This window comes from Acyrthosiphon pisum, chromosome A1, assembly GCF_005508785.2.
Source record: "Acyrthosiphon pisum isolate AL4f chromosome A1, pea_aphid_22Mar2018_4r6ur, whole genome shotgun sequence".
NCBI classification, from domain to species: Eukaryota; Metazoa; Arthropoda; class Insecta; order Hemiptera; family Aphididae; genus Acyrthosiphon; species Acyrthosiphon pisum.
This window is the reverse complement of record NC_042494.1, coordinates 80,044,974-80,070,425: the sequence shown is the minus strand read 5'-3', so window position 1 is coordinate 80,070,425 and position 25,452 is coordinate 80,044,974. Positions and strand designations below refer to the sequence as shown.

Here is a 25,452-nt window from a genome sequence, read left to right as displayed (position 1 = left end):
TTTAATAAGAAAAAAAATTGTATTTAATAGTTTAAACCAATTGAATACCTAAAACATATTCTTATTTTAACTTATCGTTAATAGATTTAGTATACTCAATAAAATAATATTCTATTAAATTGTGATCCATTATCGTAGTTTTTTAGGGAACACTTCCTTTAAATCTAGTCAAATATTTAATACATTTGAAAATAACGCGTACAAAACATAATAATACTGTATAATTTAAATTTATAATTTTTTTCATTTTACCCGACAATAGATAAAATCTATACTATATAGGTATAATAGGTATGTAGATAGGTTAACCTATCCCGATAAAATCCATTCAACCAGAGCATCATCATTGTAATACATTTTATTTGTTTACCAGTTATAAGCTAAAAGGAAAACAATATTTATCAAATACCTAACAATAATACTATAGTTCATTAAATATTCTGAAATTTGGAAAATATTCATTAATTATAATCCTACGACCCTACAAAATTTACTCGCATTAATTATCCATCGAAATAGACACGACTAAATAGTTGTGATTCTAAATTATTGACAAAATAGCCTCAGTGTAATATTGGGTAAGTATATCGAATCGTTATTACAAACAAGAGGAGGTATATAATATAATACAATAATATTGGTACTTATATAATACATAATACATTTTGTTCCGAAACCATCGCGAATATTATCATTGCTTTGAAAACAGATGTTCGGAAACAAAAAAATAAGCCGATTATTAATATTTACAGTAAGTTTGAGTACAAAGCTTACAGAATTACAGAAATTAATTTGTACAATGAAGTGAAAATATATTAATAATAATGATGATAAAATATCAACAACTCTAAAGATCGCAGTGTATACCGGTTTTTATTTTCATACAGAATATATTTTGCCCCTTGAAAGTCGACAGTTTAAATGAAGAAAAAGTTTCGATACCGCACGTGATATAGAGAATTGAATGTGAATTTTTAACGAGTTTATTTCAAAAGCTTTTTGCCAAAAACAACACACACCCGCCCGGGAATTGGACGTTTGTGCGTATATTGTGTATGTTCTACGTGAGTTTGGGGAAAAAACCTTAAAAGTATTCAATCAAAATCCCGAAACAAAGTCGCGGCATCGAACGACAAACACGTCAGGGAAATAAATAAAAACAGCCGAGCGCGGAAAAGAACGAGACATTCGATAAGTGTGAGTACACACACCCGCCGACGCGAGCCAGGCGCACCTACGGTAGTCGCTACCTATACAGATTGTGATGTTTGTTCTGCATTATTTTATTTTTTATATCCATTATACATTTATACGGTGCGTGTGCATGATAACATTATGTATAGGGGTATAGTCTCCGACGGCCGACCTCAGACCCTAACCGTGATCGAATAATATCGTCGTCGCGGATAGAAGTGCCGCAGCAATATAATAGTCATCACGACGTGACACGTGTTGAATGTACCTTTCTAATTCAGCGGGGTGGTTTTCCGCGCGCATATTGTAATCACGCCTATAATATTGTGTCGACACAAGTCGTCAATATAATATATATATTACGATATTATATCGCGTATTATTGTCGTCTCGTATTTTATTCATTCGGTTTATAAAACTATATATGTATGAATCGACTCCACCACAATCCACTGCGGTGGCCACGTGAGCTATAATTCGCAAGTCCTCGCTCTCTCCCCCACCACCCACTCTCTTACACCCACTCTCTTACACCCACCCCTCACTCTCGCACAAATATACCCTCTCTCTGTCTCTCTGTCTCTCTGTCTCTCTATCTCACTCTCACTCTCTTGTATGCACCCTTTTTCCACGGTATAATATACACAACACCACTTCCGCCGCCGGGAGTTCGTCGTCGTGCGTAACAAGTTGAGAGGAAACCGTGTATATATTATTACTATATTATTATGATTGTGGGTACGGCCAACTGCTGCTTGTCGGATTCGATCGTCTCACGTGCACGCACTGCGGAGGAGGCGACGGAAACTGCAGCAGATAATAATGTATTATAATATATATTATATCATCATGATTAGAATATAATAATAACACGATCGGGATAATATGCGACACGGCATATAATAATAATATTATAATATATAATATCCACTACGGTATTATTATAGGTGCACGCGCGCTGGGGTAGAATGTATTATTATTATTATTATTATTATTATTATACCAAACTTCAAGGCAACAATAATATATAATATGTATAACGTCGAAGGTACCAGGTAATAATATTTGATTCGACGTGACTTTCTGTCAGATGTATAGTGATGTATCTGTGTGCGCATTGGTAATCACCAAAAATATAGGGAAGGGGTGAGGACAAGTATCCACGAATAATCTCCAAGGAACAACATATATAAACTATATCAGAGGCCAAAATATGTATGCCAAATTTATCCAAAGTAAAGATGTGGATGCAAAGATTACATCCATGGCAAAAACGTATTATTTTAAAATTGTATTAATACATATGTATAATGCATAGAAAATACAAGAAGGTGTTTTATATTTTATATTTTTTTTCTGCATAATATGACGTATATCAACTTATATAGTACCTATATAATGGCTTATACTTATAAAATATAAACGAATTAATTTATGCTTTAAAAAACTTATAGTTATCATAATTATGCATAATATCGCAGTAGAATTGCAACGTTATACATATAAGGACATAAGGTAAACCTACTCATATATTATTAAATTTGCTTTACTCAAATATTAATTCACTTATCTGTTGGAAAACATGAATACATAAAACATTTTATCACCACACTTTTTTTTGTTATGATTGCATGATCAAAAGTATTCAAAATACATTAAATGGACATTGTGACTAAAATATTATGAATATACTTTATTCTTTTTCCCACCATATTAGGGACTACTGTAGATATTTTTTTCTTCGGACATGATATTATGTAATAATAATAATATGATGCACTGACGTACTGACGTACCATGGACATATTTTCTCCGGATATTTTTACTTTGATTCAGTGTCGTATCCAGGGAGGCTTAAGAGGCTCCAATCTTCCTCCTCTATTGACAACGCGTATTACATAATATGTATAACATACAACAGTGCCTATACCATTTGTATGAAATATGTTGATGTATTGAAAATATGCAATATTATTATATTAAAAAGATCAAAAAATCCTAACACTTCACTGCTTAGATTAGTGCAACTGCAACACGCTTATACAATGTTATTTATCCGAATAATGCTCAATGTGCAAACCACAGCAGAAACATTATTATGACGAGGTGCCTATATCGCTTATATTGTATATTATTATATTATCATACTATATTTTATCGTGTATTTATTTTGTATGTATCACTCATATGATGGGTTTATAGATAATAATATATGTAATTATTCGATTTCTTTTGTCTACCATTTCTGTCATTATTACTATTATTACTTCCTTCTGTAGGGGATTACTCCACAGACGTTTTCCAAACGTTTCAAAGTCATATCACGTGTCTCCTCTGCGAGTCACTTTCCGAGTTGCCGGCGGCCACGTTATATAATAACATAATATAACAATAATGCAGTTATATAAAAGTAAGTAGGTAGGTACTTGCCAAAATTGTTGGCAGACAAACTCACACATAATCCACACGTCCGTACACATTTTCGTCCATATCGTCGCGGCGGATTGAGCAAAAACTCAATTATTATCAACTCTATAGAGTCATTCAATACGACGAAACGATAGGTATGCGATCACTATGTCAGGTTCGACTTTTGTTATTATTTAAACCAGCTATTTATTTAATAGCTCATATTATAATTATTATATATTATTATAACGTGTCGCGCTTTTCAAAATATGTCAAAACGTAGGTATAGGAAATTTTAAGCTTTTGTATTTCACATTCTGCTGCAGGATGGTACAATAGTTTGATGGTTTTTGTCCTACTTTCCGTATTTGACAGTCAAATTTTAACTGGACGGCATAATATTATATACCTACCCATTTTCTAGATGGGCTAAATTGATGGTAGGGGTGGGTTAGTGTACAAGCATCTCTTACAGCCCAAAATTAAGTCTGATTATATCAAATACAACATACTCGCTAAATAATTGATTTCCCTTAGAAAACTTAAAATAACTTATAATTTACAGAATACTAGACAAGGTATGTAATTCACCAGATATAATAATGCCCTTTTATCCTTTAATAATGCATTTATTTAATCCTGATAATTGTGTACACTTAAACACCATATTTACAGACACCATTTCCATAAATATACCATCTTAGAAAATAATGTCCTATGGTGACTCATAAACTAATTCTTTTATATGAGAATCACCTTTATTCTGTGAATCCTTAAGAAGATACTTTTTTTTAAATGCCGAAGCATCTAATATGAAGGTTGGACAGTAGTTTCTGAGTTATAACTTTATATACCTAGGTAGATACCTACTAATAAAGATATTATCAATCCTTTATAATGGTTTTACATCAAATATAAAATATATAAAATGTTTTATGTATAATCTAGTACTTATTAATCAAGTTCAAATTTCAATTTTTTTCCTACTTACATCAATAATTAAAAAAAATTCATCTTCTTAACAATATACAGTAAAAAAAGGTGGTTACTATCTGTAAAAAATAAGTTTGAAACGTCACAGGACATTTATTAAACGGTATAAAAAAAATTTAATGATGTAGCTACATTTAAAAATTTCAAATATCAGCATTTGAATAATTTCATTATTAAAATGAATAATGAGCGCGAGTACGTCAGGAAAATCATCTTGTACATTATGGTTTTTTTCTATTAAAAGTTTTGTATCACATTGAACAAAAACGGCCTGTAATATTAAATACACGTTTATCCCGTTTGAAATCAATAATAGTGCAACCTACGCCCTATGGTCGTCACCACAAAAATAATAATAATAATAATAATAATAATAATAATAATAATACTTGTTATTGCAGGATGTACGACCTCATTATACCAATATAATATTATTATTTTTGTTAGCACAGCAAAAAACTAAACCAATACTATTTTCAAATTACAATCGTATATATTATAATGTTATTATATAAATTATACCTTCTGTATTATAAAAATATAGAGGTTTGGCAACAATACTTGGGTGGGCGCAGGTTCGATCGACGTGTGCATAACATGTTAAACTTAACACGCGGGGGCGTCAATTGTTTGTCAAAGATAGCGTGATACGGGTACTCATGTGATACACTGTATTGGTGTATACATAAAAAAAAAATTTAATAATATTATGGTCTTGATAACTTACTATTAATGTTATTAGTTATTGTTACCATTGCCTGTTATTACTATGTCATAATTCATTTTCGTATTATCACTCCATGTAATAGCAGTACCCCTACGTTATTTTATAATGACATTCAATTTTATAAATTTAATTTTGTGTTCAATATTAATAATATTTTGTTATTTTACTTATGTCTTTCTTATACGCGTTACAATACGATGATAATATTAAATAAATGATAAAAATGTAAATAAACGCGTAGCTCTATATTGTGGCATCGCGAAGTGAAATAATATGATAATAAATGTACGATCGAGGTGATTATAATAATAATTGTATTATGCAAAAATAAGGATTTAATTGAATAAATATAAATAACGCGTTTATATTATATTGGTGTGCTGGGTAGAGGAGGGGTCGAAATTATTATTTAATTCCTGTTTTGTTTTCGGTGTCTTCGACTTAAGGCATTGCGACATCCCAGCGAAGTCAAGTGCGCAACGACGTGGGAATCGCATAGGTATATACGAATGATGTATCATAATATAATAATAATAATAATAATAATGATGATAATAATATAAAGTCTTTTGAATCGACCGACATGGCGTGTCACCTGACGATGTCTCCTCTGGGTCGGAGAGCAAACACCATTAAAACGTAATTAAAAACCCTCTAAGTGCTGCGGTGCCGCTGTTGCACGCCCGTCCGGAAGCTGTCCGAGATATCAGCTGAAAAATCGTCGAGAGGGTGACGAAGTTTGACAGAGTGTTTTATTACGTCGCCGGCAAGACAACCCTCGAACAAACAATTCGACGTCGTCGGCGTATAATAACAGTCGGATGACGCCGCGGAGAGAGTCGTTTCAATTTGCGCGGTGGCTTAAAAACATAAATATTATACGTATTTCGACCTCGACGATCGTTGTAGTCATCGTCGTCGTGTCTGAATAACCCCCCCCCCCCCCCCCCCCCATCGTGTTTGTCACAATAAACTTTTCGTCGCTAAAATACAATATTAATACCATATTATTATACTTAAACAAATAACGCTTCCTCGTATATATTCGTAGTCGATTATTATTATGTTGTTGTTGGTGTTGTTATTATTAAATTAACGCTTTGCCGGTCAGGACTACGTCTTGTGGACTGTATAGAGAAAAACACGAATGTCAGCCAAAGACAAGGGTACTTTACCTATGTACCTACCTATTATAATATTATATTATGGTACTGATGTTCTATGATGAAGTCGATATTGATATGCATACTTACGCTTGTTGTGATGATTTATGACGTCCGATCGGAAGCAATGATAAAGCTAATCAATTTAGTCAATGAATTTTTTTCTTACTGGTTACGAGTTTCTTTGAAAGATTATTTTTCCAAAGTAAAAATATTATACTTTTAATTAAGAATAAAACTACTTTTTTCAACCATTAATATTCTTAAAAAAGTCGAAACACTTTAAAAATATAAGGGTCGGAGGTACTTAAATATCGTCGGCTGTTTCACTATTATAGCAGCATCGTTTCGTGCATTATTCGGTATTAAATTCATGCGTAGGTGGAATGGCGTCGATAATAATTTTGTAATTTTTTTCAAGGCTTGATATTTTCCATAATTTATGTTAATAATGTTTGAAGACTTCATTTTTTTTTATCGTTGTATCAAAACTGATTGTCCCGTTGTTTTTTATAAAGGATTTAATCTTTTTTTTTACGCTATCGATTAATATTTTCTGCCGTTTAAATTTAAAATAATATTGAACGAAACCAACAAGTGCTATACGCGTTGTAACGATAATATTATAGTTTTAGCATTATGACATTACGTGTAAACTGAATGTTATTTCGTAAGTACCTACCTACCTTTTACATTGTATTGTATATTTTATCTATAACCTATCAACAATTACGTGCAATTTATCTGTTCTTGTAAGATTTTTTAGAAAAACGAACATTTTTCATTTGACCGGAAAGGGAATATTTTATAGGTTTGGAACACATTATATAATATATACGCACCACAGTTTGGCGGAAAAAAGAAACGCCTCGATATGTTTATCTGGGGACTGGACAGTGTCGTAATCGGAAGACGAACCGAGTTACATATCGCTAGGAAGCGGTCACGCGAATTTGGCAATGACATTTAAAGAGATTTAAAGAACCCCCGTATCGCACGAATCAGTCGGGGTGGACATTCCGCAACGGTTCACCGTACAATTTCAAACCCGAGTTGTCCATAGAATTTTTTTTTTTATTCAACTCGTACTCCATTATATTACGTGTGTTCATGGTTAATGTATATTTTTCTCTTACCTCGGTCCTCTACCCCTCCATTCTAGTTCAACACGAATACATGACGTACAACTAGCCTGATATAATTTCCCTCGAATAAAACCGTTTTTATTTTCTCTCTCGATATTCTTTGCACTATGTATAGGTTTTCTTCTTGCACATTACGTAAGCTTTTTATTTTGTTCTATTTAATATACCTTCAGCCAATTCGAACTATGTAGTTGTTTTCTTCTAAATCCCGTTCCTTCAGACCTTCAGCCTATATCTGCTGTTCGTGTTTGATGCATAATCCAGTATCTTAATTTTATTTGAATTTCGTATATTATTTTTTTATCATTTACTACCTACAGACATTTAATGATTCATTCTTGAATTATACTTTTTTCATTTATTATTGGTTGTACTTAATGAGCTTTTTAATTGATTTAAAAATGTATTTTGAATATTTATGAAAACAAAACAGTGAGTTTTGCATGCGAGGTACCTATTTTGTATTTTTATGTCTTACCAAACAAAGGTGAACAATTATATTAATTGGCAAAAGAATCGGTGTTGTTCAGATCGTCAGAAGTCTGATACTAAGAAAATGATTTTAATAATAATTCGTACACACCGCTATCCCAGAACCAATGAGTTTAATTAATTTTCGTCCAGTGCCTTTAATTACAATATTTCATTAACGTCAAATAGCATTACTCATTGTTTTCTCTAATCCAGCTACCATGAAACATATATCTATTTGGCTTTGTTCTGTAACAATATTAGTTGTATATTATATACATAAACATATTATATGGAGTGTGAAGCAATAGTATTGTTTATTAATACTTAATCAATTAACATATTTTGACGTGTCGCATTTTTTGTTTTTCATCATCATTAATCTCTTTTCACCGTGGATATAGTCAACAGATGGAAAACAATAACGTTTGAAATCATTATTGTTGGTGATGATTTACTACTATAACGGAAACAGCAAACTACAATTTATTTATTAATTAATTGCTATTAAACTTGTAATTCAGCCTCTCGACAACAACGTGGGGGTGATACTAGGAATTTAACAAAGATTTTCACACTAAATGTGGTGAAATAATAACTATACTTTTTCTTTTATCAATTCATTGTTCGTTAAATAATTTTGTGCTAATAAAATGTAACTATAATGTATCAAATTACTATTTATAAATTTATGGAAAATTAATTTTATAAAATATTAATATGTTTTCTATTATTATCCAATACGAGGGGTAGTGTAATATTTTGTTCATGACTCACCTAAAATTCTTACCAAAGTTTGTATTGCGTTTCAAAAAAAAACAACCAAATTATAAATCAGAGTTTTTTAATTGACTTGGTATTCTAAATGAAGAGTTAATTCTATCCAATAATTTATGGACTGGTTAAAATAAATAACATTTATTGACTATGCGCAAAAAATTTTTTTTTCATACAATAATAACACAATTATAAATACAATCGATAAATGCAAACATACGAGTGCGTTTATAATAATACATTTTCATAATCGAGAAAAAATGGGACATCAAAAATATATTTTTTAAATGAAAGTGATTTGGTTGAATACACAGAAAATGATTTGATATTCAAGTTACATAATTGATATCTGAAAATATAAATTTAAAAATTACAAACTTATTCTTTGCTATAATTTGATTTGTTAAGTAAACCAAATAATACTTAATACTGAGAAAAACTTAAAGTGAAACTGGGATATTACTGTTTGTAACTGTTATATAAACATTTGTTATATAACCACAATAGTTATATTTAGCATATGAGTGTATAAAAGACAATTTATAATTAGATTAGATAATTTAAAGTTTTAATACAAAAGCAGGTAAGTGGAAGTCGCTTTCCTGTACAGTAGGTTACATAAAATCATTGTATACGAAAAACGATTCTGAGTGAAGACAGTCTGTCAGCCTATTATATTACTATGTATATTTGATGACATAATATTGTAATTAAAGTAATTTATTTTACTACTAGGCATTAGTCCAACAATAAGCAAAATTAATTTTTGCCAAACAAATTACATTTTAAAATGTCGTTGTTTGTATAAAATATAATAATATACTCTAAAAGTTAAAATATATACCCACGAATAATATTTAAAATTACAACAAAATAACTAAAATCGTTATATTTTATGGTTTTAATATTATGTAATTTCGGACAAAGTTGGATTTAAAATGGATGTGTTTATATTATATTTTTAGATGTTTTGGGTACAGTGCGTAGGAACTATTTATGAGAATCTATGTTTCAAATTTTCAAATCTTAGCTATAAAAATTTAACATTTATAACTACAATAAATGATCATTTTCGAGATTTTGATCAATTTTGCTGAAATTTTAACTTTAAATAGTTGTAAAAAAAAAATTGCGCCTATGAATCATTAATATTTATCAATTGCTATTAAAAAAAACTTATATAGAACCTTGTATTACATTTTAAAGTTGTTTAACCCAATGAACACAATTTTATTAACATTTATAGAATATATAACTAAAAAAATAGAAAATTTTTAATGTCTATAAATAACTAAAACAAGTGCAAATATTTTGAAAATGTAATCAAGTATAGAAAATTATAAAAAAAACACACACACCATTGTAAAATCAATACATTTATCGCTCTGCGTAGATTCTAAAACAATAATAGTAATTATTACTCTTATAAAACGTAATTTTAAACATTTATTCCACTCATATCTATAAATCCTATACCTACATTTTTTTTTTTTATATAACATGTTCATAATAACTAGATAAGTGAATTGAAACTTCCTATTTTTTTAATTTTTGTTTTTTATTATTGCAACGCCAGCGTAAAAAATAATTGTATTTTTATTACCTATTAAAATATAAAATCATCTTTACCTATGTTTAAATTGCAGATTGAGTATAGGTATAATTATGAAAATACAATTTACATAATTGAGGAAGTTATCCATTTGTTACATCTCCGAATGGTGTTTCACTTCCACATAGATCTACAACAGTAAATGTTTCTAATGATTCCAGACTCCAGTTACGTATAATAAAAGCTCGTAAGGACGTTCGTCAATTATACGAAGTAGAATCCATGATTTTACTATTCAAAATTTAATTCATGTCTGTTTTGAATACTGTGCGTGATATTTCACATTTTCACGTTGACACCATCTTTATACTAAAGGAAATTTTATTTCTTACTGTTATTATTTTTAGAGTTTATAAATTGAAATTTTTAGCACACGCAAAACATCGTGCGGATTAATGAGCAAATAATATAACATATAGTTAGTACGGTAATAAAATTATGTTAATTTTACATGCTCAATAGATGGATGTATAATGTGTATAATATAGTCAGCACATGTGCGATAAAAAAAGAATAGGAAATTGTTTGACTTACATAGTTATATTTATAAGGGAAAAAAATTATAATATTGCCTTTTCAATTTGAGTTTCTATTTCACCGGGGGTATACTCAAGGTATTATGTTCGTGGATCATCAGGTTTTCGCGATTAATGATCATGGCGCTCATAAATATCGTTGGGTGGTATTTTCTTTTTAATATTTAATATGGTGGTTTCATTTTTTAATAGGACGTTCTTTGTTTAGTCCCAAAACACATATTTAGTGCAATAAATTAAGCAATATGTATTTTAGTATAATATGAGTAACTACAATAATTGCATTATGTGATAAGAAATTTTAATAGTTAAGTTATACTTTTATAATACAATTTGTTGTAGGTACTAGATTATTAATCTCCGAGATATCGTATAAATATTTAACTAAGTAAGTAACGTTTATTGGATGTAATGAAGACACAAAAGTCATGTTAAAATATTTAATTTCCGGCAGCCAGCGAGTGTCTGTACTTTTTTAAAAGCATCATCGTTGCACATAAATATCCAAAAGATTTTTTACAATGCACAAACCAGAAAATGTTTCGAGATTTTTCTCGGATGATAATTTTGTTAGTTACATATTATTTAAAATTAAAGTCAGGTGTTCAAATAATTAAACGTCTAAATCATATATTAAACAGGGGTTATGACACACAGACATAAAAAAAAATAAAGAATAAATAATAAAAATAATTACGAATAAAGCGTGAAGAATTATTTATCTTGTAAACGTCCGTTAATATAATATAAGCAATATAGGTACTTACTACCTATTTCCACAATATCATAAACATATGGCAGTAATATACGTACGTGCATAATACTATATATAATATTATAGTAGTCGTACAACATTATAAGCGGTGCTGTCTACTTAACCCGTATCAACGCACGAATGTATATAGGACACCTCTCTATCCGGTCCCCGGCCGGAAGTTAAAAACGTTGTTCGGCGGAAAACAACAAAAACGACCGACTGGAAAAGTATTTAAAAAACAATAACAACACGGTCGAGCGGACCGCTGCCATAAAAATATCGTCGGCAATGTTTTTTGTACCTAATAGGTTAGGTATATAGGTACTAATTAAACAATATATTGTTATGTACATTTTTCCGCAGCCCACACAATATTATATTATGTACCTACGCGAAACACGCGAAACCTATCAGCCGCTGAAAACTTTGGCGTGTGCTTTCATTTGTTGTTCGTCAGTGTAATGTTTTTCTTTTTTTTTTCATGCAATATCAAGATGTTGACATAAACGGTCGCGCACGCTTGGAGGTCGGGTCAGCCCCTCGGGACCACGGAGACGACGACAACGACTGCGATGGATACGGCCGGAGCAGGAGGAGGAGGAGTAGGGACAGGGGGAGGAGGCGTCCTTGGTGGCGGAAAACAGCCGTCCAGGACGTGGCGCAGACTGAGCTTGAAACAATACAAGAGAGCTCCGACACAGGACACGGCGGAGGTGAGTATTTTTCTTGGTTTCGTATTGTTTATTTGTTTGCCTTTTTTTTCCACTATCCCCTCACTGCCCCCCCTCCCCATGTACCCGATTCCGTTGCAATTTGTTTTTCCTCGACGTGCGAGTGCTGTGCAACGCACATATACCCCGCCACGGCCGCCGAGTAATTTCATTATTTCGGCGGAAGTACCTACTGCACGGTATATATCTATAACATGTACACGTAATATATATTGGGTGTGTATACCGCAGTTAATTCGACGACCTAAAAACACTACCCGCACACACGACGATCGTCGTTTGTAAAAACGAATTACCTGTCAGTGGTTATATCCTGAGTGGAGACGCACATGTAATACGGGACGGTAAACCTTGCCGGGTATGGTCGCTGTGTATCGTGTACGCCCCCCGCATGTCTCACGCTGGGCACTTCGAACGTGTGTGTTTGTGTTATAATTTGTGAGATGTACTATTGTCAGCAGGCGTACTTGCCTACCATGTGTTCAGAAGTACAACCGTTGGACGTACGACGAATTATGTATTTAGAAGACATATTCGATCCCGTCTGTATTTTTTTCCGAAATACCTAAATAACTTAACCAGCTATCACTTATGCCAACTGTACTCCGACTATCCTTGTCTATAAAACTTTTGAAAACATTTTGAACTTGTCGTGAATGCTTTACTCGAAAAACTGCGCTTTTCCACGTTTTTAAAATCGAACTCCTAGACCATTTAGAATTTTAAAATGTTAATAATATTAAAATTAAAAAGTACATTTAAAATCGTAAGAAAGTAGATTTGACGATGAATATTCAAATATTATATTTTCAGAAATGTTACCGGATAAATAATGTTATGAGCGTAGATTGCAATCGGAAAAAGATTGAAAACCGAAAAAAAAAACAATTAATATTTTTTTAGTGCGTTATTGACACGTGCTTGCAGGTGGGGAACACTCAGTCGGCTTCGACAAAATAGTATTCGCGTAGATACTCCGTACTCGATGGGGCGTGTTTTACCTACAGGTAGCAGTGGTAGCACCTAGCATAATGATATAATGTCCCGATGCCCATATTTATATATTAAAAATAAAAGTCTAAAGATTTTGTCTCAACTCCAAAAAAAGCTCCAAAATGCGTTGTGATTTTTATATTTTTAATGCTATTTTGGAGATAACGTTCGCGCGTAATACGTGGTAAATTCCAACCTTGTTGTGCAAATGGCAGATGGTTCATAATATTATACTGATAAATAAGGCAATAGCAGACAATGCAGACATATGTATTGTGCTTATCCAATTGTTCATCGTCTTCCATGCTCGTCAAGAAGGATCACAGTTCTGTTTTGAACGGGACGTATTATATATAATATATCCTATGGTCACCATAGTTCCATCGTTCAATACGCGTATCATACTGCGATAGCTATTGGTTGACCGCGGCACACGTGATGTGCTCAAACTGACGTGCGTGCGTGGTATATAAATATATAATAATATACTATGGAGTAGGCGAACCGACCGGCGAACTAAATACTGTGAACGCAGTCCTAACGACCAAGTGTAGTGACCACAACCCGCGGTCCTGCGCTCCGTTGCGGGGGCAGTGCGCCACGACTGTCGTGTAAGGGTGGGTATGCGCCGTAATACCACACGTGGGGTTCGTCATTGCCGCGTGATACCGTTCCGGATTGATCGGCGCTGACGGAATTAGCTATCGGCGCATAATAATATCGTTATTATAATAATTATTATTATTGTACGGTATTATTATTATTCCCTTCGGCGTATTCCGCGGCCGTAAAATGTACCTACTGACTCGAAATAATTACAAAATATAATGCACCTACACCGAATCCCTGCAAAAACAGCTGCATGTATATACATGATAATAGCTGCATGTGACCTACGTTGGTAATATTATACACGTTAGTATATAACATCTACGTGTGAGCGGGGTAGAGAGTCACATGCTAATTCTGAAGTGTTCGAATCGTTTTAAATCATGTATAATTATTATAGTTTTTTGGGGTAAGTGGTGAGTGGTGAGTTTTCAAATATAGGTAGGTGGCCTTTCTTCAATTTAATTGCCTCCGAGGGGTTTTGGTGGTACACGTCTTGTACATACGTGTACAACCGATTATTTTATCGATTTCAGTAATGTTCAAAAATATTATTTTAAGACGTACATATTTCCCAGACAGATTAATTTATGGAATACAATAATCTTGTCGACCATTGATTATCAGTTAAAGATTAGTTGACTATCGTCTTCAATATCATCAGTTAAACATAGTCAGTTATTTTTGCGCAAACAAAATTTCAATATTTAAAAGTATTGTCACATAAATTTAAACCTCGGAAATATTAAGATACAACGTAACTAACTTAAATGTTTTACAGTAAGGCATAATAATATTTTATCTAAATTATTACTTGAAATTTTTGATCTGACATATTTATTGAAACATACTATTTACTAAAATATGTATTGTTACTTATTAATCATAATTGACATTAAATCAATCGTCATATTGACTTATTAGATACTCAATTAATTTAATTTATTAATATTTCTAGGTTGGGCCTATTTCCTTCTCAGGCACGTAGCCAGAAAATTTCTACTAGGGGGGGCCAATAATTTTTGGCCCTTTTATTTTTTTCCATAATTTTAGATTCTGAGTGGAACGATGAATGTATTGATTTTACAATGATGTGTTTTTTTTTATTTTATTTTTTTTTTGTGTCTGCCATCATAGATTGGGGCAGTAAAACTGCTTCGATTTTCTTCAACAGTATCTTGTTTGGTGGGAAAGTGAATCTAGTTGGTGCATTCGGGAGGTCAAAATTTGAAATTTCCAATAGTTTTCAAAAGCGCAGTGAAAAACAAAAGAAAAATTAAGGAAAAACGGAATTTATACACAAAATCTGTTTTCGAGAAAATTAATTTTGGTTTTTGTTGTAACATTAAAACGAATAACCGTAGATATATGAAATTTTCACTGGTTGGTTTATATTTCCATTTTCTATACATGATAAAATTTTCAAAATATTTTGATTTGTTTTGAACTATTTAGGGACATTTTCAGTTTCCAATATTATTAGTTTTTTTTCTATGAATGTCAATAAAACTTTATTTGTTGAGTAAAAATACTTGAAAATTTAATACAAGGTTCCTACTATATTGTTACAATGAAATTTGAAAAATATTAAAAATCCTTAGTCACAGTTTTTTTTTATTAGCATTTAAAGTTCAAAAATTGACAAAATATGTAAAAATCACGAATATTAACAAATTATTTTGTGTTAAGAATTCGTAAAAACTTTTCTTTTTAAATCTAAGATTTGAAAATGTAATACAAGATTCCTCATAATATTGTCTACCTTTATCAAAAAAAAAAAAAAATGTCTACAAGAAAATCAAATTAAATTTTTATGAGCGTTTGAAATTCATATTTTTACAACATTTTATATTCACTCGATTTCTCATGTGATAATATTCTTATTTTATTGTTATTAAAAAACGAATGAATATAGATATTTGAAAATTTCACTGAATGTTTATATTAGCATTTTCAATACACGAAAAATTTTTGAAAATAAGGTTACTTATTACGTACTACTTTTGAGCTGTTTACGGACATTCTCAGTTTTCAATTTTTTTAGTTTTTTTTTCTATAAATATCAATAAAATTTATCTGTTGGGTAAAAAAGTGTAAAAATGTAAATGCAAAGACTCCTGATATATTGTTACAATAGCAGTTGAAAAATATTAAAAATACATAGGCTCAATTTTTCTTTATAAGCATTTGAAGTTCAAATTTTGACAAAATTAATCAAATTTAAAATTGAATAATTATTTTGTAAATAAAAATTCATAAAATGTTCAACTTTTATATCTAAGGATTGAAAATTAAAATAAAATTCCACTAAAGTAGTTAATTCTGTTACCAAAGAATCTATAAAATACATAAGCACAGTTTATTTTTATTGTCCTTTTAAGTTCAAATTTGGACGAAATTACATATTAAAAAACCTGGAATAACTATTTTAGTTATTTTGTTGTGATTGTATAATATTATTTGTGTGTACTTGAAACTTCTAAAGTATACTATTATAATATATCTATGATAGTACCACGGTTTGTTGTTGATGTATAACGCATTATAAGTACCTAATGGATATTGTGATATGATTAATTTGGAATTTATTATAGGTCAATTTTTTTTTTAATATTATAGATATAAGTATAATATATCTTATACCTAGATTCAGTCTCCACTCAGAATCGTTTTTCTTATACGATGATATTCTATCATTGAATTCAAATTTAATACCATACATTATACAGTGACACACTTGTAACCTACTATACAGCAGAGCGACATCCACTTGCCCACCTTTTTCTTTATGAAATTCTTGTAGGGGGTATGCAATATAAAGAATCTTACTAATTTAAATAATTTACCTTTAGTTGGTAATTGGTTAAACATTTTTTTTTACAACAAGTTATACCTATTACCTATTTAAGAATTACAAAAATAGAAAGTACCTGATAACAAAAAAAGATACTTCTTAGTTCTTAGTTTTTAATTCATCATTGTTTATACCTATTCATTAATTAATAGCGCCGCCCCTGCACTGCAGATACATCGGGCTAGCGGCCCTGTATTTCTTGTAGAGGTATGACTGGAAGTAGCCGTGTCCCGTTAGGGCCTGTGACATGTGGTACGTCAGGGGCACTAGCGGGACCGTTGCTCCCAGCCAACGTCCAATAATTGTATTACCTAGTAGTAATCACAATAGATTTTTCTCAATTTGTATAATCACATTTTTGATAATTGGTAAAAATAATTATATTTTGAATTTGGGGGGGGGGGCGGCCCTGGGCCAGAGTATATTTAGGGTGGGCTCGGCCCACCCAGGCTCCCCCCTGGCTACGTGCCTGATCCTTCTATATATTTACTGTCATGTGTGTGCTCATTGTTGTTGTTGATGTATAACGCATTATAAGTACCTAATGGATATTGTGATATGATTAATTTGAAAATTATTAATAATACTATAGATAATATGTATGTCTAATATCAAAACTGACAAACCGTCTCCGCTCAGAATTGTTTTTCTTATACAGTGATATTATATCATTGGATTCAAATTTAATACTATCCATTATACAGTGACCCACTTGTAACCTACTGTACAGCAGAGCGACATCCACTTACCCACCTTTTTAGGTGTTAAACCTAAAAATAATCTATTAATTAGATTTAAAAACAGTTTTAGATAATGAATCACATTAATGTTAAACAGTTTAAGTTATTACACGATAGTTAGTTAAACTAGTTATTTATTAGGTTAATTCAATAATCAGTTTTTAAACCGTTATTAATGCACACATCTTTGTTATCTAATTATAAAAATATATATTATTCGAACACATGAATGATCAATTCTTTGTAGGTACTTAATTGCAAGTAAAAACATTTTTTATGCACTTTTAAATTAATAAACATTTGATTCTTCAATAAAAAAATTTACACAACCTGGTTTTATAATAAAATTTAATTTGCATACTTCTTTTGAATGTTTTTCATCAAAACTGTTAACTTTACATTAAGAAAAATGTATAATCTATATTACATCGTTTTATAGGTATAATGTACATTGTTTATCATACTTTTATATCTTGTAAACGCTACCTTTATTGGTTATAACCGACTTATTTGTAATAATAAATAAAGGTAGCTATAAAACTAATAAATTATTATTTCTAAAAAACTATAAATACATATGTAATGAAAAATATTTCTGGAATAAATTATAGTAAATTATTGTTTAAACCTTTATCGATATTATAAGGATTATAATTTATAAATTAAAATCAATTCAAGCTTGGTGTAATATAGGTATATTGATCAATATGTTTGGGTATATGAAATTGGACATTGAAATCATTTTTAAAACTTTAAAATTTATTGTGTGTCATTCGATTTCTTCTATTAAAAGAGGTTTGGCTATTAGCGTTATTCAACTCTGTTATTGTCTGCTACCAAAACAAATTTATGAAAAAACTCTAAGTCCCGATGTCTGAATGATGAAAGACACGTGAAGGATTATTTACTACACTTATATTATAATAAGCCATAATCAATATTATGATTTCAGTGAAGGATAAAAAAAACGTTAGCTCTTGTTAAATGCAAAAAAAAATAAATAAACCGTTGTATTTGTACTGCCATTTATTTCACATGCGTATGTGTAAAACATGTAATAAACGGTTGAAAAGTTTGTTATATAGGTATGTTTAACGAAAATGGTAATTTGTGAAATATTGTGCAGTAAAAATTATTATAATAATAGTGAATTTTATGGTTGGATCAAAATAACGATTTGTCGCCATAGCTCAGTAACAAACTGTGCCATTTAAAAACAATTGTTCATATTTCTAGTGTTAAAGATAAAATAATATTGTTCAACATTAAGGTTGCTGATTAAAATCGCTAGCAGTTTTCAATTATTTTACTTTATTATGGTAGACGAATAAAGAAGATTACCGTATTTTGGAACCACTGACCGGACAGATTTTTTAGATAATTTTCGTTAAAAATGATATTACGGTTTTAATTAAATAATTTTTTTTTTTTTTATAATTTTTAAAATCAATTTAAAACCCTATTAAAAATTATAAATTGATTTCACTGTTATAAATTACTATAAATAAGACCGCGAACCCTATAGAGTTTTATTCTTGTGATTTAATATGAAATTCTAAACTAATCATTTTTATATAACTAATTAGTAATTGAGCAACACTAATCAAACAATTACAATTCATATGAATGTAAAAAATTTAAGTAAATGATGTACAGCTTTTTGTAACATTTTGAGTAATTTGACATGTAGCTACATAAATTATAAAATAAAACTATTTTTCAACAAATTATGAGATAGGTGCTTTTATATTTTATATTATTTTTCACTTAATGACTAATGTACTCTACAAGTTTAATATTTAAAAATAAAATAAATTATAATATATTTTTCTTACAATATATAATATACAGTTTAAATCATGTTATCTTCACTGTAATTTTTGGGTAAAACATCATAATATGATACCTACCTATATGAAAAACTATCAATTTCACTTTCAAATGTCTTCACGAGTTTGTTTCTGTCTCTTACCAAATTCGCACGGACCATTAAAGTTTCAGAATAAAATAATGAATATTTATTTGTAATATTTTTACATGTTGATCATTTTTCCATGTTTACTTTTGATCTCTCTTAATGGTATGATTAATTTATGGAGATGCTTTTCGCCAAAACGAGGGATCTATTTGGCTAAAACACATTACTCTTTATTAGATGTATACATATAATATAATTGTAACAAAGTTACATTGGTTAGATCATTAAATATTTAAAAGGTGTGGAGTTTTTGTAACAAAAACTGGACGAATGTAATATAATACTGTTGTTTAAACTTTGAGCAAACTTTATACTTTTGTATTTATTATTATAAATCAGTCGTTTGTGTTATTATTTATTAAATATGTTTGGAAGTATAATTAAATAAACTTAAAGTAGCTATAGCGTTTAAACCATACATTAAAATTCAAGATAACATAAATTATTAAACTAATAGCTTACGTAACCCTAATGATTTGTCCTTGAAGGGAGAAATTCCAAAATCGTGGTGCACTTTGAGTGTGACTTTTATAATTATAAACGATCAAATACTCAATGTGTGATTTCACCCTTATTTGGTACGGTTTGTGCAGAAACTATTTTTTCAGTAAGTCATAGTAAAACATACAATATATAGGTACTACTTGTATTATATTCTTTTTTTATTTTATATTTCAATATAACAATATAATTACGATAACACGGCGTTATGGATAGGCAATTTAGCTACATCATCTCTTTCGTAGGATCTATTTTATATACTCATATCATAATAATATAGTGGTGCTTATTGATGAATCCATTATTGTATTAGATCCTGAGCGGAGTGATTGATGTATTCATTTTACAATTATGTGAGTTTTTTTTGTTTTCTTTATTTAGATTTGTCTGACCCACTTATGACCTATTGTACAGCAGAGTGACACCCACTTACCCGCTTTTAGATTCTGAGCGGAGAGATGAATGTATTGATTTTAAAATGATCCGTGTTTTTGTTTATTATTTTACGATAAGTAGGTAGTCGAAATATTGCTTCAATTTTCAACTTCAGTATCTTTTCCGATGGGACGTGAATCTAGTTGGTGTATTGGGGAAGTCTAAGTTTAAAATTCCTAGTAGTTTTCAAAAGCGCCGGGAAACAAAAAAAAAATATTATGGAAAAACGAGAATACAAAAATCGATTTTGGTTCTTGATGTAATTCTAAAAAAAATTTACGTGGATATTTAAAATTTAAGCTATATGTTTATTTTATCAATTCCTATACTTGATAGAATATTTTGACTTGTTTTGAGCTATTTGCGGACATTTTCAGTTGCCAATTTTTTTAGTTTTTTTTTTTTTTGTAAATGTTTACAATTTTAGTTGTTATGTCAAAAAAATGTATAATGTAATACAAGGCTACGTAATTTATTGTTATGATGGCAGTTGAGAAATAAAGTTTTTTTTTTAGTTATTTAAAGTTAACAATTTGACGAAATTGCATATTAAATAACCAAGAATAACGATTTTAGTTATTTTTTTGTAGTTATATAATATTAATTCAACTAACCGGATACCATGTTAATAATAATAATAATAATAAGTATAAATATGATATAAAATATCCTAGACTGACAAACCTTCTTTGCTCGGAATCGTTTTTCTTATAGGTATACAATGATAGGTATTATCAGTGTTGAGTTTATCTAGATAAATTGAGAACATTAATTTACACAGTTATCTAAGATAAAAATTACCGTTATCTAGATGAATTTATCCAGATAATTAAATATATTAAACGGCTTTTATTTATTATAATTTATTGGTAGACAATTAAGTAATTTCGGATGACGAAGTGGCCGAGCAGTCTAAGGCGTCGGTTGCGACGAAGCCAACGCCGGCTCGATTCCTTGGTCACGGGTGGCATTTTTCTTCGGGCAAGTCACGGTGTCAGGAGAACAAGTGCCGCCATCCCCCACCCGGGCATGGCAGATACCTACGGGTGCCCAATCAAAAATTCTGCCAAACCCAACACACACGTGTCCCCCTCCCCTACCGAATTTGAAACGTACAAAACCAATACAGCTAATGGCCATAGATGCCGGGCTTTAGATCAAAAACAAAAAAAAAAATTAAGTAATTTATTAAGTAGGTAGTATGTACCAATAACTATCGACATTTTCGATAATATACTATTAAGTTATTCTATATTGCTACCAGGGGAGTACCATAAACTAATATAAAAAAATTTATCCGATAATTTATCTAGATAAAAAAAATTTTTTTTCATCTTTATCTAGATAAATAAATTATTTAGTTATCTTTATCTTTATCTAGATAAAATTATATTTATCTCGACCCAACACTGGATATTATGCCATTGAATTCAAATGTAATACCATTCATTACAGTGACCCACTTGAAACCTACTGTACTGTAGAGCAACATCCACTTACCCGCCTTTTTAAAATTATTTATCAATAATACAAAAAAAATAAAATTATTCATACAGTTGTAAATGATAGTATAGAAAATACCCAAACCACTTGAATTTATTAAAAAAATCTTTTAAAACCCACTATAATATAATATCACATTGTGTAATGAAAACAAGTGTATTAGGTAAATTAACATTACATAAGGTATGTAACATCTTTCTATTTCTATAATTGCTTCGAATCCCTCAGATAATTTATATAAAAGTATATCGAACGAGTATTTAAAAAAGACAAAAGGTACTTTCGCTGAAAGTTTCCCTGTATATAAAATCTTTAGGCATAAATTGACCTTAATTTCACCACCACTCAGACATCTGCGGTAAAGTTTTTCCGACAGTACTATTCGGCTCACTAATTAATTAGTTTTAAAACACATCTTCGAGTAGTGGTGTGTCTCGGATGTTTCCCTTTTAATAATTTATTATAATTTATAATAGTTTTGAAGAAATAAACCATAGCGTAATATTTTATACGGCGATAGTTCGTAATACAATTTATTTACATAATTCACATTTTCAACGAAATTGTAATTTTTGTGGTGACGTTCAATTCGAGAGTGAAACGAGGGGAGAAACCGCAAAGACAATTATATTAATATCGAGTAAAAAAATAATATTGCGAAAAAAACACCCTCTTAGTCCTACTTTTATACAACTACATTTCGTGTACCAGTACATATTTTTCGTCTCTTATCATTGTTAGTGTCTTAACTATATTATGTCTTTGCATGTTTTCCGTGTCTTTTTAATCACCATGAATTACGGTTCAAAAGAGTGAAATGTTGGCAACCGTTATCACGATATTTGCACCGAGTCATACCGCGATTGTGGTTACGGTGGCGTTAGCGTAATTCACGTTCACTCTGACAATTTATTATAATAAAATTATTGTTTTTGTTGTTAACCCCATGCAATTTATTTATTTAAGAGCCAACTGCATTCGGCTGGTAAAACGTATGCATTTTTCACATAATAGTTTGCACATTGCATCATAATTCGTCAGTTTGTTAATAAACCCAGACGAAAATAATAATAAAGGCAATATATTGTGCATATTTGTATTGTTCGAATTTATTCAGTGCGGGTTTCTTATTATTTTATTTCAAAACGTCAGTATCCTCGTAAATACATCATTTTTTTATGATCTCAGATCTATAATCGCGCGGTACGTAACCTAATAACGAAGTTTTGTCACATGCTTATGTCGAAATGTGTTGTAGTGAAAGACATTTTATTTAGGGATTCGTGTTTTATTCAGGGCCTAACAATCTCGCAAATCACGATTTGTAAAATAATATAACGTATTTTGCCTTAATACCCCCCCCCCCCCCCCATAATCAAACAAAAATATGATTGATAAACTGTTCACCGAATGCGATAGTTGTTTTATTCCATTAAAACTAATGTTATTTTTACCTTCTCAAATAAATAATCGCATGTACCTACGTGTTATAAATAATAAAAGAAAATCGTATATTGTCACATGGGAGTTGAAATATTAATAAGAACAATAATAATGTGAATATTGCTAGGGACATTCGTTGAACCATAAAAACTGATTAAATATCCTTTACGCGTATAATACGAATAAGTACATGACGTGGTGTATGTATGTTTTCCTTCAGTCTATACAAATATATAAGTATTATAAATCACACAATCAAATAAAAAAGTAACTATTGTTTCTCCAACCCAAAAAACAATACAATTAATTTGTTATTAAATAAAAAAACAAAATTGTTCAATATGAAATGTAATAAACCCGATTGAAAAAGAAGTTATTGCCGAAATGCTGAGTAGCCGAAAAGCCAAAAAGCCTCATTGAGCTAAAATTATATGGTACAAAATAATGTATTCTCTTATCTTAAATGTCTATCAAAAATATACTTTTGACAACATTGGCATGACGAGCTACTTTTCAAACCAAGCCCTTCTCCTACTCATACCTTATACTATTTAATTATTAGATCTGATTATTCAGAAATCAACCATTAAACCGTGAATAAAAAAAATTAAAACTAAAATGTATATGTCAAATAAGTGCTGGTGTCAACCAAAACACTTCCAACGTACTTCAAATAATACCAACTTCTATAATAGCTAAATTTTCTAACGATATCACTAGAGCATAACATCTAAGAAATGTCCTCTGTCTGAAACAGATTTAATTAAAACTCGTTTAAATCAAATATCCCCATTAAGGCACTTATTGTAATATTCAAAATAACTAAAACAGAATGGTGTTTTCCTTTTTTACTAGTTTCAAGCTATTTAACACTTAAAATATCATACCTATGTATTATACAATATACCTATGTATATATATAATAATAATAAATAATACTTGTTGTTTACACCAAAACAGATTGTAATTTATATTTCAATAAAAAAAAACGAAATGGTATCATTTATAATTTTTCAAAAGCAAGGTAATATTTTGGAGAAAAATTACAAATATATGTTCTTCAAGTTCGTAAAATGTATTTACCTTAACATAATTACGAATTTAGTTTTAAACTTTAATAATCTACCACGTGTTAAAATAGTAAACTTTTTTAAATTCCATTTATAATCTTATCAGCCAACAAAATAAATTTAGCTTTTAAATAAATTATAATAAATTCATAATTAAATGTGCTAAAATAGTTCAATGATATTAAGGCCGATAAAAAAACTTAAAAGTTTATCTAAGTTGCTAAACTATTCGTAATTATAATTTTTAATTAATGAATAAACAAATATATTTTGTGCGTATAGTATAATTTTAAATAATTATATAAGTATATATTATTAATTTTTTTACTAATTTAAATAGATTTATCTTATCATTGTTTATATTTTATATATGTATACCCTAAGAAACCTACGTGTTTGAGATTATAACTTTTTGATTAATTATTATTTTTATAAATAATAGATCATTTTTATAATTTTCCAACACTTAAGTTCTTTTATAATTATAGGTATTCTATGATATTATGTGGTTATATTGTTGAAATCTTAACTATTATGTAAGGTATATGGATACATTTTATTATATTATTATTTATAAAATAACAAGTTATTATTAATAACTAATAAGTAATAACTAATATACTGATGTTTAGCGCGTTAGGTTCTTGGAAAAATAAAAAATGCCTATAATTTTATTTATTTTATTTGATGAAAACTGTATTTTAATCAGTATAACACAATTTATTTACTCATTGGTATTGACATAAATATAAAGTGGTTTTGATTGGAACTCGTTTTCTTATTTTACATTACAATTAGATAATTTTAGTAT

The 25,452-nt window shown here is 29.8% G+C and overlaps 1 protein-coding gene across 4 annotated transcripts in view; it reads left to right on the top strand.

The window, feature by feature from the left end:
• Positions 1 to 25,452, top strand: part of LOC100160451 (adenylate cyclase type 5) — a 151,317-nt gene that overhangs the window by 39,011 nt on the left and 86,854 nt on the right. For all 4 annotated transcript variants that reach the window (XM_029487591.1, XM_029487590.1, XM_029487592.1 and 1 more), the window contains exon 3: positions 12,279 to 12,497. In XM_029487591.1, the coding sequence (XP_029343451.1) occupies positions 12,357 to 12,497 (141 nt within the window). In that variant the 5' untranslated portion in view covers positions 12,279 to 12,356. The remainder of the gene's footprint in view (positions 1 to 12,278; positions 12,498 to 25,452) is intronic.